The sequence below is a fragment of the Chinchilla lanigera genome, unplaced genomic scaffold (genome assembly GCF_000276665.1).
Source record: "Chinchilla lanigera isolate Chin_1 unplaced genomic scaffold, ChiLan1.0 scaffold00012, whole genome shotgun sequence".
Taxonomy (NCBI): Eukaryota; Metazoa; Chordata; class Mammalia; order Rodentia; family Chinchillidae; genus Chinchilla; species Chinchilla lanigera.
In genome coordinates, this window is record NW_004955413.1 from 17,171,738 (window position 1) to 17,190,212 (window position 18,475).

The following is an 18,475-nucleotide window of genomic DNA, read 5'->3' on the forward strand; positions in this document are numbered from 1 at the left end:
AAAAACCAATGTACAAGCTGATGAACTCTTTGCTAAGCTCTGGAGAGTTCTGCCTTTCCAGTTGTCTATTTCGTACTTGCATATCTAATACACGTTCTACTGCTAGTACGCCCCTGAGAGAGCTGGCTTCATTTCTTCATTTCATTTCTCTCCCTTCACTGGTTCCTTAAGAAGGTTCTACAGCTTTGGTAAATTGTTTCATCATTTACCCAATGCTGAAACCAAAAAATCTAAGCAATATCTTTGTTTTATTCTCGTCATACTCTCACACCCTATTCATCCACAAATCCTATATCATCTACCTCCAATATGTATCCAGATTCATTTATAACTCTCCACTCCCTTCTACTTCCACCCTAGTCTAAGCCATCATCATCGTATGCTGACCTTATTCCGTATGCACGGGCCCATTTCTTCCTCGACAATCCATTTCAGAGCAGTCCTTTCTATTCTTTAAACAGGCCAATCTCTTTACTTTTCCAGGGTTTTGCTTTTCTGTTTTCCTGCCTAGAGAGCCCAGAACACTAATCCATACCCATTTATCCCATTTCTGATTCTGCCTTATCCTTCAAGAATCCCCTTGACTTTTATCTGCCCTGCAGTAGCCATCACTTACCCTATCACATCACCTTGTTTATGTTTCCTTAATAGTTTCAAACATTCTGTGTTTCACTTTATTCATCTGTCTACTACTTTCAACTGTTTTTTCAATAAAATTTTTGTGTTTATTGGCACATGTTTGCAGTACGTACTGATTATACTCCTCGGGGGGAGTTCTTATAGACACATAACACATCTTAATTCTTTTTTCATCCCTGTCTACTCTACTCCCTCTCTCAAGTGTTCCTTCCCTGAGTAGAAGGTAAGCTTGATCAAAGCAGAAACCATGCCTTTTTAGTATATGGCTCTGTCCACTGAAGCAAAAAGAGGCTTGTCCAACATGTGACAGACATTCAATGAGCATTTATCAAATAACTGAATGGGTGGATAATTCAGTGTATAACTGATGTCCAATTCCACTGAGGTTCCCTAAGCTTTTCATTTGTACTGAAATGACTCATCTTCACCCATCAGTGATAGCTTGATAGCTACTTATCTTAATTTATTCATTTACTTTCAAGTCTGCTTTAGAGTATTGATCATTTTCGTTAATGTGAATGCTGATAATAAAATGCTCTGGGCAGCTAATAGGAAAAGCGAAGGCAATGATGCCGATACACTCAGAATGTCTCCTGGCTGATGTGATCAATATCTAAACAAATGATGTCCACCCATCAATCATTCCTCCACTTCCTGCAGTTGACTCTCCCTGAGAGAATCATCAGATCCCTTCCATCTTGACAGCTTCACGTGTTGTCCCTGTGGGATCCCCCGTCTACGCAGATGGGAGGTGTCCATGACACTAAGACTTTAAAAGCCCCAAATGCAGAACAAGATTAGAAACCTCACCGGAAAAGTTAATGCTATCACAGGGTTCTGGAAAGGAGCAGAACATGAAAGTAAGTAAAGGTTTTTTCACTTTATTCACTTGAGACTTTTTCCTATTTTATGAAAAGCTTCATAGCTTTCTGTTTTATGTTTAGTGAGTATTTTAGGGGCCAAAGCCTGTTTGAACAATATTCCTTTAAAGATCAGAAAATCATTTTATTTTATCTCGAAAAAAATTCATTGATTCTTCCAATTACTTGGCAGTGTTGATGACAATAATATATTCCGAGGTAATAGTTAAAGTTGGACTCCGTGTTAACCAGAATGCAGGAGGGAGAACCTCTCCCCATATCGAGCATAAGAGCAGCGCCAGCAGTGAGGGCTTTGCAACTGTCCGGGCAGCAGGAAGCAGAAGACTCTATGGGCACCCAAATGACCTTCTTTGGTTCCTCGATTCATGTAGGGACCCAGCGGCCTGGCAGCGACGACCTTGGCTCTTCTCCTGATGTTCTCCGTTCTCGGAGACACCCGCGGCGCTCCGCAGGTAATCAGATGCAAACGCGAAGCCCCTCCGCGCCACGGGGCCACCACCCTCGCATTCTTTCTGTTTGCTTCCTCTGTGTCTCCCCTACCCCTTCTTTCTAGTTTTCTAAACTGCACTTCTTTCCTCCCCGGCTTGCAGAGACCGTTGGAGAGAAGGAACTGGACTCCGCAAGCCATGCTGTACCTGAAGGGGGCACGTGAGTTCCCACCGCTTTGCTCTTCCCCGGTAACTGAGATCCTTAGGGGTTCGTGCGCCCAGGGACAGACGGCTGGAGAGGGGAGGACAGGAATAGATCGGACTGTCTAAGCTCCCTTAGGTAACCGAGGCCACCCGCTCTGGGTGATCCAGTAAAAGGTAGGTGAAGGAGAGAGGAATAGCGGAAGTGTCCCTAGTGATGAGCTATCTTCCACCCTAAGCAGGAGCGTCGCGGTCTCGGCGCAAATGGATACTCGGGGCTGCCCGGCTGGTGATCGCGGGGGCCCGGGAAGTCTGGGCACCGGACCCCGCCTCAGCCCGCGTCTCCCCGCCTTTGCAGAGGGGCGCCGCTTCCTCTCCGACCAGAGCCGCAGGAAGGACCTCTCGGACCGGCTGCCTCCAGGTGGGTGGCGTCGGGCAGCAGATGCGGGCGCGGGGCGAGCAGCTTCTCCCCAGCTGCGACTGTCTCGCGAGGGCAAGCGAGTTACCCAGGCACAGGCGAGGCTGGGGATTCGCTCAGCTCTGAGTGCTTGGTGGAGCACCCCTGCAATCCTGGCGTTCTTGGGAGGCTAAGGCAAGAGGAGCGCAAGTTCGGGCCCACCCTGGGCAATTTAGTGACTTAGCAAAACCCTGTCTCAAAGTTTTACAGCGGGGAAGAAAGGCTAGGGACATAATTCAGTGTAAAAGCCCTTGGGTTCGATCCCTAGTACTGGAAGATTAAAAAACTGTACAACTGTCTCTGGAAATGCACCTGGTCATTTAAGGCAGTATCTTTACAAAGTTTATGCTTAAACAATAGAATTATTATTAGAACAATTATTTTTCCTAGGACCTGCACATGTAATCCTCTGATAATTACTAGAAAGAGCTGTCAAAAGGTTCAAATCCAAAGTGGTGAAGTGGAGGCTGTGAGAAAGGGACCAGGGACTCTTATTTTTTGAGATAAACCTTTCCACGGCAATGAATTAAAAAGTCACAATTCAATTGATCTGTATAAAACTGTAGATTGAAATGCTAAGAGTAAAAGCACACTTACTTTGAAAAATATCAAACGTTGTGTGTATAGTAAGGACTTAACATCTGTGTTTTGCTTCTTGAAGCCTGCGGTGTAGTTAAGGTTTCTTTTGTGCGAGGGTAAGATTAGTTTTCCATCTTCAGTTGCCTCCAAATTAAAAATCAAGATCTGTGTTGAATCAGGGCCATGTGCCTTCTGTCAACTTAGACTTGAAGTCACTTTGAATATTTAACAGATGCTTCTCCACTCAAATAATCACCTTGTATGTGACCAGGAATGTAGATTATTATCTCAGATTCCTTTGGAAAGAACAAGAGAGGAGATAGCACAGGCTCTAAGCAGGGTGGTATCTAAATCTTTCTGCCCAGACATCCCATTTTAAACTGTGAAGAGAGAAATTTCCCGTGAGCTCTTTCTTTTAATCCTGCTTCCATGTATGGAATTCTGTGGAGTATAGTATAAGTTTAAAATTCCCTTCCATATCCTGCATGTAAACACAACATAACTAGCTGAAAGTCATTTTCAAGGGAACTTGGGGGGAAAAAAGTGTTCTATATACTCTCTGTTTAGGAATCAAAAATCTATTTCATAGAGCTTGTTCTACCGTTGTACCTTACTAGAATACAATGTATTAATATGAATATTGAAATGCTAATAGAATCTTTTTATATTTTTGTTTCTCCAGAAAGACGAAGCCCAAATCCCCAATTACTACCTCTTCCAGAGGCTGCAGCACTATTGCTGGCTTTGTTGACAAAACCACAAGAAGGTACAAATACAGTGACCGCTTTTTACTTCAGGACAGAGCAGCTCTGCTTACTTTTGGAAGCTGTGTTGGGTGCAGACTCCTCCTCCCTCCCCAAATTCATAGAGATATTTATTGTATAACAAGTATAACCAGTTATACTTATAACCAGATATTACATTCAATAGCCAATATGTTTCTCATTAAGATGAGTCCCAATAAAATAAAAGTACTTGCAGGGTGAGCCTAGGGAATTTTATATGAATTCCGCAATCTGTACCCTACATCTCTCTTAGAACCTTTAAAACTGAAAGAGCCTCAAGTCCAACATGACTATTTTAGGTGAAAACACTGAGGCCAAAAAGGTTAAATAATCACAAATCCAGTTGCTTACCAGTAAAAGTGAAACCAAGTGGAATTGCTGAAGGTCAACCAGAAGTCAAGGATGCAGTCTTAAGGCGAGATGGGATGGGGAAAAAAAGAGTTTAGTTAGTTTCATTAGTTTCTTGTAATATTTTTATTCTAAAGTTCCTAAGTATTATTTGGAAGTCTTTTCTGGGGTGAATTTTTATTTCAGTGAAATGTAAACTGGGTTACTTTTCTGGTTGGATGTGATTTTTTTCTTTTTAAGTAACATCCCATTATTTTCAATATTTCAAAAATGTGCTAGCAATGCAGGTTAAGAGGTAGCTCAGGCATCCGGATTATACTATAACTAACAGAGGAAATATGGTTTCATCTTGAGGTGATCTCAGAGAAAATTAGGAGATGCAGTTTGCTTCTAGCTACTCCTCCCTACCTGCTTGCAGGTTAATTCCCTTTCACCCTATCTTTAGTCACAGGAACTTATTACTGTCTGACTTAAATATCCTGCCCCAGATGTGATATCCCATGCTATGAAATGTTGCAGTTCTACCCAGCTAACAAATGTTCCTGTTCTTTTCTTACTGTCTGCCCGAAGAAATCACCTAATAAAGGAATAGTTTCCGATGAGATTGAGTACATTCAGGTGGTATGGCCCTAGACGCCTAATAAAGGAATATTTTCAAATGTGTTCCTATGCTAGCTTTCCTGAGTAAGATGCATTTTATAAGAAAATACATAGAAAGTACTTTGACACAAGAAAGTGCTTGTAATGGCAAGTATTTTAGACATGAGATATATTTATCAGAGCAAGCCATATGGTCCTTCAGATTTCTTCCAAATCTACCATCTTATAGTTTCAATAATTATAGAGATTCAGATGTAAAATGTAAATTTCTCAACATATCCCAGGCTGAGGGGAGAAATATAAAAACCAAACAAATCCAAACCCAGTTTTATTTTTAAATTTTCAGTGACAGATCCTACAAGTGCATACAACTGAGATGGCTGAATGTGTATTTTTTGAGATTTTCTTCATGTTTTTCCCTTTTCAAACAGAATGTATGTTAAGTAATTTTTTTTTTTCTCACAGATGGAGAAGAAAAATTTGATCAAAGCAGATTCCTGGAAGACAGTCTGCTTAGCTGGTGAAAATATACCAGATTACATTCAAGTACAGATCTATTCTTGTTGATAATAGAAACCATGCATATAAAATAATTGGACCCTTTTTACTCCATTTGTAATCCTAGAATCACGCATCACTCATTTGATTCTTCTGGAAGCAAAAGAAGCGTAGGGTTCTTGATTTTCATTGTTTCAGGTCATGTGTTGCTCACCTTGTGTCTTGCTTTTGAGTTTTTCGAGCGTTTCTAATGATAAAGCTGAAGACTCTAAAGTGTTCTTTCTTTCTGTCTCTACCACTGCCTGTCTTGATCTTAGCTGTTGGTCTTTTATTCCATTACCTGTTTGCATTTTATTATCCCTGAGCAATGATTCTTTCTCTGTTTCTCCTTCTCCTCACCCCCAAAGAGGGGGATATACGACAAGATGGGAAAGAATGTAACTCTCTGTAGTTCATCCAGGGAGATAAGTTGTTAAGAAGGGAAGTGGGATGGCTGGATAGAAGCATCATGAAAAGAACACCTCAGTGTGGTTGCCAAGAGAAGACTGGTGAGGTTAGAGACAGTGCAAGATTTGCCAAAAACCTACAACAGGAAGCAACCTTGTGCTCTGAAGGGTTCCCAAGTTAAGAAATACGGATTGAAATGTTCTTGAGAAATCGGCAGATGAAGAGACGGTCTGCTCATGTGTTTGTTGTACAAAAGGAATGAACTAGTCTTTTAGAGATAAAACCATTTTCCATGGCTAAGCAAACTCAGGGGAGTCCAACACTATTCTCCCTGATTGGCTAGATTTCTAGGCTTTGACACCACAAATTTACTTTAAATTACCCCAGTAACACAGTTCAATAATATAGCTAATTTGCTTCTTTTCAAAGTCAACCTGGACTCTATCATTTCAACACATACACACACACACATACCCTTACCTGCAGAATTCCTAGTAATGTATTTGGAATTACAAGATTGTCACATTTTATTACCTGATCAATTCAGAGTTGTTCCCAATAAATGTCTTAAGTGGAAAGCATTGTTAATTATATTGTCATCATTATGTAGCCATTACTTAGTAGCCAAAGAGTATCTTATATTAATGTCTGTAACTTGAAATGTTTTCACTGTTAAGTAATCAAAACCATGCTTAAAAAATTGCCTGCATCTTGTTTCATAACTGAATAATGAAACCCAACTCAAGTTAATGTAATATTTTTCTTTGCCAAAAATGCAAGCAATTAAAAATCTATGTGGCATTATAATAGGCACCTGTCATTAATTACAATTTGATTTCAAAGTAGATTTGCTAGACAGTGCATATATCCAATCTATTGAAAATTTAGTCCTTGAACCTAAGCTTGTACATATCGCCTACATAAATGTTTATTTGAAGAATATTTTAAACATCTATATTATGAAATAATTCTTCCCACAACTAACCAGAACAATCTCAATTACCTTATACTAGAGTTTTCAAAAGCTTTCTAAATGAGCAAGCCCTATGAAAGACAGCTCCAAGTAATATAAGTACTTGAATTCTTTGAATGCTCTGGCTTATAAATGTGCTGATTAATCATATTTGTCTCCAGTTTCCAATTCACGTGGTTTGTCTCACTCCATTTTTTGCTTTTTCTTTCTTTTTTGGTACTGGGAATTGAACTCAGGACCTTGCACTTGCCAGGCAGGCTCCTGTGCCACTGAGCTATATCCCCAACCCTTCTATTTTTTGCTGTTGAGGCAGAGTACTTAAGACTGAGTCATTTGGGAAAAAAAAAAAAAAAAGAGGTTTATTTGGCCCAGGAATCTGGAATTTAGGAGGTCCGAGAAGATGGCTCTGGCATCACCTCTGCTTCTGGTGAGGGTCTCCTCTTGCTTCATAGCATGGGCATTAAAGCAAAAGGGTGAGCACAGGGGCACATGTAAAAGAAGCAAACACAAAAGACACCCTTGTTTTATAAACAGCACATTCTCTTCTTAGCTAATCCAGTGCCCGGAGTCCTCAGGGAACTATATTAGTCACTTTTACCAACCAAATCCTTCCCCCTTCTTTTTTGATACTGGAGATTGAACCCAGGGTTTTGTGCATCCTAAACCTGTGCTCTACTACTGAACAGCACCCTCAGCTCCCAAAATCACCTCTCACGGGTCCACCTCCCACCACCGCCGGCATAGTGGCAAACAGATTTCAACCTGAGTTTCAGATGGAACAAACTACAGCAGAGTTTTTTGCTATTCTCTTTATTTCTGTGCTTTTACAAGCTGAAATGAGTAAGGGGTCATAGATTGAAAAAAAGTTCACATCATGTAGCTTGTACCTTAGATTGGAAAATTACTGTCTTCAACACATATTCATGTAATAGAACATCCCACCTCAAGAAGGGACTTTCAGCCACTTTCAAAGTCGCCTTTCCCCTCTTTGCCTCTATGTCCTCCCTCCAGCCTGGGCTCTCAATTACTGTTTCCCTGCGTTTCCCTGATGCCTCCTCTCCCCACCACACCACCTGTGTGATTCTGAGAAAGGAGAGGGAAAAGGCAAGAAGGTCCTGGCTTATTCAAGTCAGTGTCCAACCTGCACTTCTTCTTTACCTGGTTAAGAGAAATAAAAACATATGTCCTATCAAGCTTGAGGTACATTATTGTATCTTGGCCAGAGGAGAAAGGGGAAGTTGGGAATGCAACTTTATTCTTCCCAGTGTCTTCCTACTGACTACATTCCTTTAGGAAGAGTTCATTCATAATTTCATTTGATCTGCACAGCCACCATGCAAAACAGGCAATGGTATCACTCACATTATTTCATAGAAGTTTGGGCTCATCCTATGAAGGCTTTTGGACTTCTTCAAGATTTGACCTGTCCCTTTTTGAGTCCTCCTATAGCCTGGGGAACCATAACTACCCTGCTGAAACACTGTAATACACTGGAATATGCCAGTAATAAGCTTCATTCACCTATCCTCCTGCCACAGAAGGTAGGGTGGTATTTTGATTAGCTTGGACTGCAGAAACAAAATGCCATAAACTGGTTAGTTTATAAATAGCAAATGTATTTCTCATGGTTCTGGAGGTTTGGAAGTCCAATTTCAAGATGCTGGCAGAACTGATACTGTGAGGGCCTGCCACGTAGCTTTCTGATGTGTTTTACTTTTTTTCTTGTCTTTTTTTGGTAGTCAAAGTTGAAAACAAGGCCTTATCCATGCTAACCATGCACTCTGGCTCTGAGGTACACCCCGACCACCTCAGCTAATCTTTTATAAGATTATTAATCTCATTCATGAGGATGATCAAAAAAAATGTTCACATTAATCTCATTCATGAAGATACTGTTCTCAAGACCTAATCATTCCCCAAAGCCAGAACTTGCTAATATCATCATACTGGGGATTAAAATTTCAACATACGAATATTGGGAGAACACAGTACTCGGACCTTAGGAGGTGGCACAATCCATTTTTAAAAGTCATCTGATGAAGCACAATACACTATTTTCTATACTTGCATTCTTTTTTATTATTATTAATCAATTACTTTTATTTTTTGGTAGGAATTCACCAATGGTTGTTATATTGCATATTGTCTTCACATTAGTTGCTCAGATTACCAGATATAAGCATGCAAAATTGGTCAAAATATATAAAAAATTAAGCATTAACTGTTTCTTTCAATAAACCACCAGCATTCTTTAAAAGCATCAATTTTTTGTACATTTACTTCTTCCAACAAGACCATTTATTCATGCAACTCCTCTGCACACAAGGTTATCCTATTAGACACAAAGTCCTCTACTAACAAGCCCAGGTGTTTCACCCCCAGGTTTTGTTGAACTTGGGGAAAGTATAAATAAATGACTAGGATGGAAACAAGTGTCAGCAGCTGTCTCAGTAGAAAGCCTCGTGCAGGGTAAAAATTCTCATTTCTACAGTTGACACTCAAAGCCAGATGTTTTCAACTCGGTTAATTTGTGTAGTTATTTCTATCGCATGCATTTCTAATCACAGAACTATTACCATTGAACAAAAAGCATTTATTTTTAAGGTCTTCTACTGAGATATTTTACTATACAGTACATCATTCTTTCAATAACAGTAAACCAATTTACCAACCAAGAGTACCTTTTGAATGCACACATTGTGTTATTTTACTGTAGATACATTTGCATGACTGTTGTAACAGTGAGACTCCCCCCACAGTTATGAAAATTTTCTGGGCATTTAACAAACAATTCTACATCAGAAATCTGCATCATATTTTTTCTGCTCTCTAGTGCACAGTTTTTCAAACTTCTTTGCAGATCTGAGGTTAACTAGCATTGGCAGAGCAGAGAGGTAAGCTTTAGATAATTTGTTTCCTCCTTGAACCTCTAGAAAGAGTAAATTCACAGCTGTCTTCTATTTTGGGTTGATTTGTTGCTTATATCCATTATATGTCACTTTTCCCTAGTCATTGGGGAAGTGGGAGATCTGGCTTTGAGGTTTTCATTGGTCTTGAACCATGGACACATTGTCTTTGTCGCTCTTCAATTTCTTTTTTTTGGAGCCAGGAACTGAACTCAGGACCTTGTGCTTGCCAGGCAGGCGCTGTGCCACTGAGCTATATCCCCGGGTCACTCTTTAATTGTTACCATCAATAACCAAGCACTGAGAAGACCTAACCATTTTTGAGCCTCTATAAACAAAAGTCAACTGATATGTCTGTCAGTCAAGGCATTCACTGTGCGTGAGAGGAAACTCACACAGTAAATGACTACTCAGTAATTAAAAAGGAAAAAAAAGAATCCAAGAGTGAATGTCCTCTGTTTTCATTTTTTTGTCAATTTAGATTTAATCACAGTTAAAATGTAAACCAATTTAAGTATAACTATTCAATATCTCTAAGCACAACCCAGAATACGTTAGAGACATTGTTCTTATCATAATTAAGTAGACACAACTTTTTGCTTTTTTATAAAGATAGTTTTAAATGTTACATTAGGTGTTGTTCATGTCAGGTGCTTTACGTGCTATTCTGCTGTCTAAAAGATTTTTAAACACAACATTATCAATAAAACTTAAATCTTTAAATATTGATATACTTATTCCTTTGGATTTAACAATTTGTCATTGATGGGGGATTTAAAAATTTTTCAAAAAAAGCTTTACATTTATTTGCTTTTTGTTTTTCTGTCTTGTCATTTTTGAGACAGGGTTTCTCTATGAAGCTTAGGCCTCAAACTCACAGAGATCCTCTTTCCTCAGCCTCCTAAGTGCTGGGACCACAAGCATGCACCACCACTCCCAGTCTAAGCTTTCCATTTACACAAGAAAAGAATGTTACAGTAAGTTGATATACTATAGGTGGCAACATCTATCACTGATTTCAGTGAGAGATCAGTAAGAGTTATTTAAAATACGTAAGTAGTGAACATTCATAGCTACAATGAGTGAGGTTGAACCTCCTGAGGTCCAGGGACCTGGGCCAGTGGTAAGCAGCGACACGGTGCAAGGAAGACACCGGAGATCAGGCTGATGGCGCAGATCCGATTTTATTGTGGAAGTATCAGCTGTTTTATAGAGCAGGCTAGAGGCGTAGCAATAGAGGCGGGCTAGGGGCATGGTTTGGAGGTGGTATTATTGACGGGGGCGGTGTGGAAATAAGAGGTCAGAGCGGGACAGCCTAGGCAAGGCGATTTACGCGGTTTGCCGAGGAGTCTGAGTTTGCTCAGACTCGTCCCTCCGCCACGGCCGTCAACCAGACTTCTGGACCTCTTTTTCCCACAAATGAGGATCTTTGGGAACCAAATGGGAGGTTTGCATGGTTCAGCGCAGATGTTGTCTAAATACTAAACACAGAAGTATGATGATGACTAATGAAAAAACAAACCCTGAGCTGGACATTATGGCACATACGTATGTATAATCCCAGCACTCTGGGAGGCTAAAGCAGGAGGATTACAAATTCAAACCCAGGCTAGGCAACTTGGCTACTTAGTAAGACCCTGTCTCAAAAAAAATAAACATAAAAAAGGCTGAGGGATGTAGCTCGGTACAAAGGTTGAGAATTCCATTCTCAGGACTGAAGAGAAAAAAAACTACTGGTAAAAGGATATTTGTATTGCCTACATCAACAACTGTTAAAAACTGCCAGTCTTGTTCCTTTAACATTCCTCCTCCTTGGGGCTGGGGATATAGCTCAGCAGCATAAGCACCTGCCTGGCAAGCTTGAGGTCGTGAGTTCAATTCCTGGTACAAAAAAAAAAAAATTCCTCCTCCTACCTAAATTTACAGGAAAAACATGAGCAATCATAACTTCGATTTTATTCTAAATTACAAAATTGCCATTCATGTACTCTCTACTTTCTAGGCAGAGAATAAATTCCACTGTGATTCTGAGAAGAAAATGAAGCGAAATATGGCATTTTCATCCTTTTAAATAATCACTCGGACTGTGTTCTTACTGAAGCAGCTCAACTCAGCGAGGATGGCATTCAGTTCTTGTATTCACCATGCAGCTTTTTCTTCCCACGAGGCATGTGGCTCAGAGGAAAGGGCGACTTAATATTTAACCGATCCCTTTCCGCCTCCTCCTCCTCGTTGTATCGCTCATCCTCACTTTCATCTTCCACATCGCTGCTCTGAGGACTGGAGGCCTGAGACCCTGATGGGGAGGGTGGTACAGAGGAAGGCCTGGGGTATTTAAATCCATCTGTCTGTCAGAGACAAAATGAGACAATAACGTTATTACTTCTTGGTTTTCAAGTATGTAAACATTGTCCTTTGTTGTCTACATGGTTTGCACTTAAGCACCATCCAATTGAGTTAAGAAATATATTGCTAAAACTCACATAATAATATTAACAGTCCCACAGCCTTGTGGGACCACATTACTAGCTCTCCAGGGCCATCTGCAGCTCAAGGGCCACAGGTGGGACATACCTGATTTGTCCTTTAGATATACCTAGCACAGTTGCAGGACATGGGCAGTTGGATGTGTCAGGGATAACCAGTACTAGACAGAATCCTGGAAGCCAGGCTGCTTAATTGACCCCAAAATTCCACCACTTGCTGTTATTTCAGTTAATGCACAAATATCACTAGGTTTTAATCAAATTGCTTGCTACCTAAGAATCCCTGAGAAACCTCATTCATAACGGTGTACTAGGCACCAGCTCTGTGTCAGGTACTGCAATGCCACCAGTGACACAAATTGGGAAACATGGTCCCTGCCCTGCACTCGGGGAGTGCATATGCTGAGACTGGAAGACAAATGTGTGAAAGTGTTACAGCAACGGCCATTCTGTACTTCAACCATGTTTGCACATTACTGTTATGTATCATCATTTTCAGGTTTAGGGGCTTTATTTGAAAGAATTACACATACAGAAAAGCTGAATTCTGCCCTTAGGACCACAGTCAGAGTAAGAGCTAAACACTTATCAATTGAATAAGTAAATAGGTAAATATAGTTATGTTATTAAGAGGAGTATCTGCCTTTAAAAAAGCAATCAATTCTCTGAGCATTAGCACGGGAGTTGGGATTTGTAGACAGGACAATTAAGAAAGCCATTTTTGCCTTCTTTATGGGCTAATCTTTTTTATTGCTTCCTCTGGAAACCTAATATAAGTAGACTATAAATTATGAGTAGGTAGAATCATTCATGACAAAAGTAACTCCTAATTGAAACCTTTCATGAGATCTTGTGTGCACTTGAAGGGTTCATAAATACTTAACAGGGATTTATAGTTTTGGGGGATCCCTATGATGAGTCATAACTGAGCATATTCCTTTGGGGGATTGTGGAAAGCTACTTTTAGAGATGTGATGCGACACTAGCTCATGCAGAACATAGAGCTACTGGGCTAAGGTGGATCTTTGGCTGGTTATTTTTTGAAATGGGTTCTTGCTTTGTTGCTCAGGCTGGTCTGGACCTTGTAGACTCAAGTCAACTTCTCATCTCTGCCTCCTGAGTAGATGGTAATACAGGTGTGCACTACCACACTATGCTAAGGTGAATCCTGTACCCAACAGCACGAGTCTTATCTCTTTGCCCCTATGATGTCGCCTAGGACATAGAAAGCCAAACAAGTTTAGCTTTTGTGTCACTGTGTAGACTTCTGCAAGGACTGATCTCATTAAAGACAAACAGCTGATAACTACCCTGCTTCAAGTTGCATTTCCTGTCTTCTCTGCTTCTAAGTGAATCTGATAGCAAATGTAACCTACGGTGGTCTCGTGACTATAAATGCCTCATTTGAATTCAGAAGAGGACTCCCTAGAAGTCACTGCTCAGTGGTACATAAATGTGCACCTGATCTAGTTCTTCCTGTGATGCTTGAGTTTATTTTATTCTTGCCAAGTGGTCATCCTATATTTAACACACACCCTTGGGTAGTACATGTACTTCCTGTTAAAAAACAACCCAGTTTCATTTTGAACAACCCTCAACAGAATGGGTCACTATGAGCCTTAAGACAGAGTTTTCACTGACAGAACCCTCTCCAACATACTTCTCCTAGACAAGGTGAATGGAATCAGGGGCTCTGAGATAGTCAGATTTGTGAGTTTTTTTCTTCTTTGCTTCGATTCAACACACCCCAAAAGAGTGTATTTTGTGTACATAGCTACCTTCAGATTTAAAAGCTTTGTTAGAGCTTGTCACAAATAAGAAATTTAGCTTTTAAAACAAAGAATACATTAAATATTTACCGTTGGCAGTGACATAGTTTCCACATGGAAATTATCTGGAAAAGCTCTGCTTAAAGTCAGATGTCTGGCATGCTGGTAATACTGTTGACAGAAAGACAGTTCACAAGTTAAGAAAAAGTGCTTGGATATCTCAAAATCTAACTGATATATAAGGTCTTATTTTCCTTGTTCTGAAATTTATTTTTTATTTTATTTACTTATTTTTTTTTTTTGTCTTTTTGGGACAGGGTCTCGCTATGCAGTTCAGGCTGGTCTTGAGCTCACTTTGTAGCCCAGGCTGGTCTCAAATTCACAATGATCCTCCTGCCTCAGCCTCCTGAGTGCTGGAATGATAGGCACATGCGACCACACCCAGCTGAAATTTATTTTAACTAATACATAAAAACTTAAAAGTTACATATATTTAAAACATACCATGTAATTTTGGTACATGTACACATGGCATTGAAATACACCTAGTGAACATATATATGGCATAATCTATTCCCCCTAAGTTTGAGAATTAGGAAAGAAACAATGATCTATAGTTTTACTGTTTTTCAAAACATAGGCAAAACTACAAAAATGTTGGAGTATCAGTACTAGCCCTACTGAGCTCTGAATTGTGTACTAAGTTACTGAAAACACTCCTATAATTCTACAGAGAAACAGTGTCTTAGAAAAGAGACAGGGCCTGGATAGTCAGACAGATTGTATACAAATCCTGCTTCAGACCTGATGTAAGAAGCATCACTCCTAATAGCTTTGCCTCTCTGTTTTCATTATACAATGGAGACAGTAAAATTAATCGTCCAGTGAGCACTGGCATCACTGTGCATAGGTATTCAGCCAATAGAAGCATCTGTTATTTGGCTAGGAGAGTTTGGCAATATGCAAGTGGATTACATGTAGGCAAAGTCAATTTATTTAATATTAAATCGTTTATTTCTAAGATATGTGAACATCTGGGTGTTTATATACCAACTGCATAATCTACTAGAGGTATTTTCAGTTCTTGTCCTTTTGAAAAAAGTATCACTTTCACCTCTTACTGTAGTTAGGGAATATGATCACATTACCTCTCTTGAGCAAGAACTTTAATAAAGGAGATCCTTTTTCATCCCTTGGGCTGTCTTGATATTTTCTCTGACTTCAGGAAGCGTTTCTGTATAGTTGTAGTGCATCAAATGAAACACTGACAATAGATTCGCTAGGCAGATTAGTGCTAGATCCTGATAGATTGCTATTACAGATGGACTCAAACTCACTGCTAAGAGTTGAATTTAGGTCTTTGAAAGCTCACATTAAGTTAAAAAGTACATGGAGACATCACCAAGATTTTAACAATGAACTGACTGTACAGATCATGACTAGAATCCATGCTTTAACCGTCCAGTGGAACTTTTAAAGCGGTTCCTCTGTGTTTACCAAAAACCTACTTACTCTGCCCAAGTATCTCCAGTCCAGAAGATCTGAGAGCCTCTCAGTCCGGTTCCTCTGGATGATTCTTTGGCGGCGTGATTGTTTGCAAAATCCGTAGAGAAACTGGGTCAGCTGATTGCAAGAATCATCTGGAGAGCGGAACCGCCTATCAACAATGTAAATACCTGAACAGCACAAAAGCCAAAGCACTGGTAAGAATAGGGCTGATCATGAAATATTTCTCCTATTCTTCATTATATATTTGGTTCTATCAAAGAGCATATGCACCACCTACTGCCTGACTTAGCTTCTGCCAATGGTTCATCTTTTCCCTTCTAAGGCTTTATATCTTCTGCAGTCTTCTAAATGGTTTGACCATCCCCACCAGCCAACAAAGTGGATCTTACTAACAGGAAGAAAAAAAGGCTGACATCTAGGGAGATGCTGGATCAGTGATTCTCCAGGGACTGCTCACTAACCAGGATCTCTTGGGGCAGGACCTAGGGTACTGCTTTTTAGCCTCCTCAGTTCCCACCACACAGCCATACTCTAGCGTGAGGAAAGAGGACAGCCACAGTGTAACCAAAGGAACTGCCAACTTATAGGTATGGAATCCACCCTATCCTAACTTTTCTTGCTGTTAGGAAACCTGGGCAGATAGTCAGTGGTATGCAGCTTTTCTTGCCATCTTAAACAATTTCAGTGATATTTCCTGGATTGGCACAAATAGTAAAGTAAATAATAATAGAGGTATCTATAAAGGTCTTATGTTATTATAAAGGTCTTATATTATATCTAAAGCACACATATATTTAAATATACAATAATGTATTTGTTTTGAATATAATGACCAATCTATGTACTCTAAGACCATGGTAATTATAATATCACTCTACAAAGTAGAGGGCCAAGCCAAACCTCAGGAAAAAACTAACTGTATTGGAAAAAAGAAAAAAGTCAAGGATAAAGTTTGTCCAGGTTTTGCATTTCTTTTGTGGTCTGTCTTTTGGGCAATATTTTTAACATTGATAGCATTCTTATCTATGGGCCATGTAACTAAATCTACTTTTAATGAAATAAGAAATATAAAGATTCATTTACTTATCAGGACAGCTTTAGAGTTAGGCTCTATTAAGACACTGTGCCCTCTTCTTAGAGGTCAGGTCTCCCCAGGTTAGGTTGATGATGAAAACCTCACCGTAAGCTGTTGGATCAGCTACATGCTCCTGCATGAAACAACCAAAGCCAGAGAGGTTTGTGGTCACACTGGGGATCCCCATCACCGTGCATTCGGCTGCCAAGACAAAGACACAAAGGTTTGGTTAGCTTCAGACCAGCTGCTCACGAGCATGCAGTAGAGAAAAATGCTCTTATTGGCTCAGTAATAGCGGTGTTGACTTTATGCCAGGGAGGTATTAAGTTTTTTCCATGTCCATCAATGCACTTAATCTTCACATAGTGAAGAGGCACTATCATTATCCCGGATAAATGGAAGTACAGAGAAGTTAAGTGCCATGGCCAACTTCACAAAGCCAGTGGAAATGGTAGAGTGGAATTTGAACCAGGAACCCAGCTCCAGAATCCTCGCTGGGCTGAATGTCTGTGCCCTTCTGCCTGCCTCTCCAAGCACACCTAGGTTTGTTTTTGTTTTGCTCTGACCTGAGCCTGTGACTCTACCTGGCAAATGTAAGGGATAGGGTAAATATGATTTGGACATGACCAGCTTCTCTTCTCATATAAGTCTTCTCTGCCCAAGTCTCTGCCACTTTCTTAGGTGCTCAGGGAACCAATGAAATCTTTCAATACTTCCTCTTTTGGAAAATATAGTACATCTTAAAAAGTCTACTGCTCTCAAGGAGGTATAATTTTTGGTTGTTTGGCTTTGGTTTTTGAAACAGGATCTCACTAGGTAGTTCAAGCTGGCTTTAAACTTGCTGTGTAGCCCAGGCTGGGCTCAAACTAATGATCCTCCTGCCTCAGCCTCCCAAGTACTGGGATTACAGGAATGTGTCACCACACCTGGCAGATATATGCATTTTTGATGAAGAATTTATATCTAAATATTAAATTTCTCATGGTTATTCATCAAGTGTGGGTACAAAAGTGATCTTCCTGTTACTCATAAAGTAATACTGTATGGATAGCAGCTTCATTTCTTGTTCAAGCATTTCTTCTTGGTTTAGATCTTCAATAGAGATCAGTGATTCTACAATTTTGAGGCATGATAAAGGGGAAGAAGATGGATTGAGATTATGAATCTCTCTGAAAATCTGATGACAATTCTGGAATTCCTCCCCAGGCAAATTCAATTCATGTAACTATGTATATGTAATTTTGCCTGCAATTCCGTGGTCTGGTCTTTTCCTTCCTTTTCTTTTCTTTTCTTTTCTTTTCTTTTCTTTTCTTTTCTTTTCTTTTCTTTTCTTTTCTTTTCTTTCTTTCTTTCTTTCTTTCTTTCTTTCTTTCTTTCTTTCCTTCTTTTTTTCTTTTTCTTTCTTTCTTCTTTCTCCCATACTGCAGATTTCTTTTTTCTCCCATACTGGATTTCTCCCATACAGGGCTTTCTCACTCACCTACACCACTGGCCCTTTTTCTCATTTTTAATTTTGAGACAGAATCATGCTTAACTGCTGAATTAGCCCCAGCTGGGTTCAAAGTCAGACTCCAACCTTAGCCACCCAGAGTGTCAGGATTACAGGTGTTCACCACCATGCCCAGCTAGATCTTACTCTTTTTTTATTACTAAATAGTTATTAATAAACTTTGCAGTAATGTTTCAGGCAACCACGCAAGCCTTATTTAATGAAATAAGTGTCTGTATAATTTACCTTTCTTAAAACATTGAATAGACATTAATGAATGCTTAGATTCAATATCACATACAATTATTCTAAATAGAAATCAAGGAGGTATCTAATATGCAAAGTTAAATTTATAACACCAGAACTCTTGCTATTTCTTTAGCTGTAGGTTGAGGGCTGGGGATA

At 39.8% G+C, this 18,475-nt stretch overlaps 2 protein-coding genes across 2 annotated transcripts in view; one reads left to right on the forward strand and one right to left on the reverse strand.

Annotated features, from left to right (window-relative positions):
• The first annotated feature begins 1,477 nt into the window (after positions 1-1,477).
• On the forward strand, positions 1,478-6,651 carry Spx (spexin hormone). The gene is made up of 6 exons (XM_005379061.2): positions 1,478-1,499; positions 1,892-1,972; positions 2,111-2,168; positions 2,508-2,570; positions 3,868-3,951; positions 5,384-6,651. Exons 1-6 carry the CDS (start codon positions 1,494-1,496, stop codon positions 5,440-5,442), a joined length of 351 nt encoding a protein of 116 aa, XP_005379118.1. The 5' UTR covers positions 1,478-1,493; the 3' UTR covers positions 5,443-6,651.
• A 3,953-nt stretch (positions 6,652-10,604) lies between these two features.
• Positions 10,605-18,475, reverse strand: part of Gys2 (glycogen synthase 2 (liver)) — a 57,839-nt gene continuing 49,968 nt past the window's right edge. Inside the window, exons 13-16 of the mRNA XM_005379062.2 lie at positions 16,687-16,782; positions 15,510-15,673; positions 14,088-14,168; positions 10,605-12,090 (exon numbers count right to left, since the gene is read on the reverse strand). Coding sequence (XP_005379119.1) covers positions 11,869-12,090; positions 14,088-14,168; positions 15,510-15,673; positions 16,687-16,782 — 563 coding nt within the window. The 3' untranslated portion in view covers positions 10,605-11,868. The remainder of the gene's footprint in view (positions 12,091-14,087; positions 14,169-15,509; positions 15,674-16,686; positions 16,783-18,475) is intronic.

Excerpts from the sequence above, each read along its gene's own strand:
- Spx (XM_005379061.2), top strand. Across the intron at positions 1,973-2,110 it reads ACACCCGCGGCGCTCCGCAG|AGACCGTTGGAGAGAAGGAA; the intron begins GTAATCAGATGC and ends CCCGGCTTGCAG. Across the intron at positions 2,169-2,507 it reads GCTGTACCTGAAGGGGGCAC|AGGGGCGCCGCTTCCTCTCC; the intron begins GTGAGTTCCCAC and ends CCGCCTTTGCAG.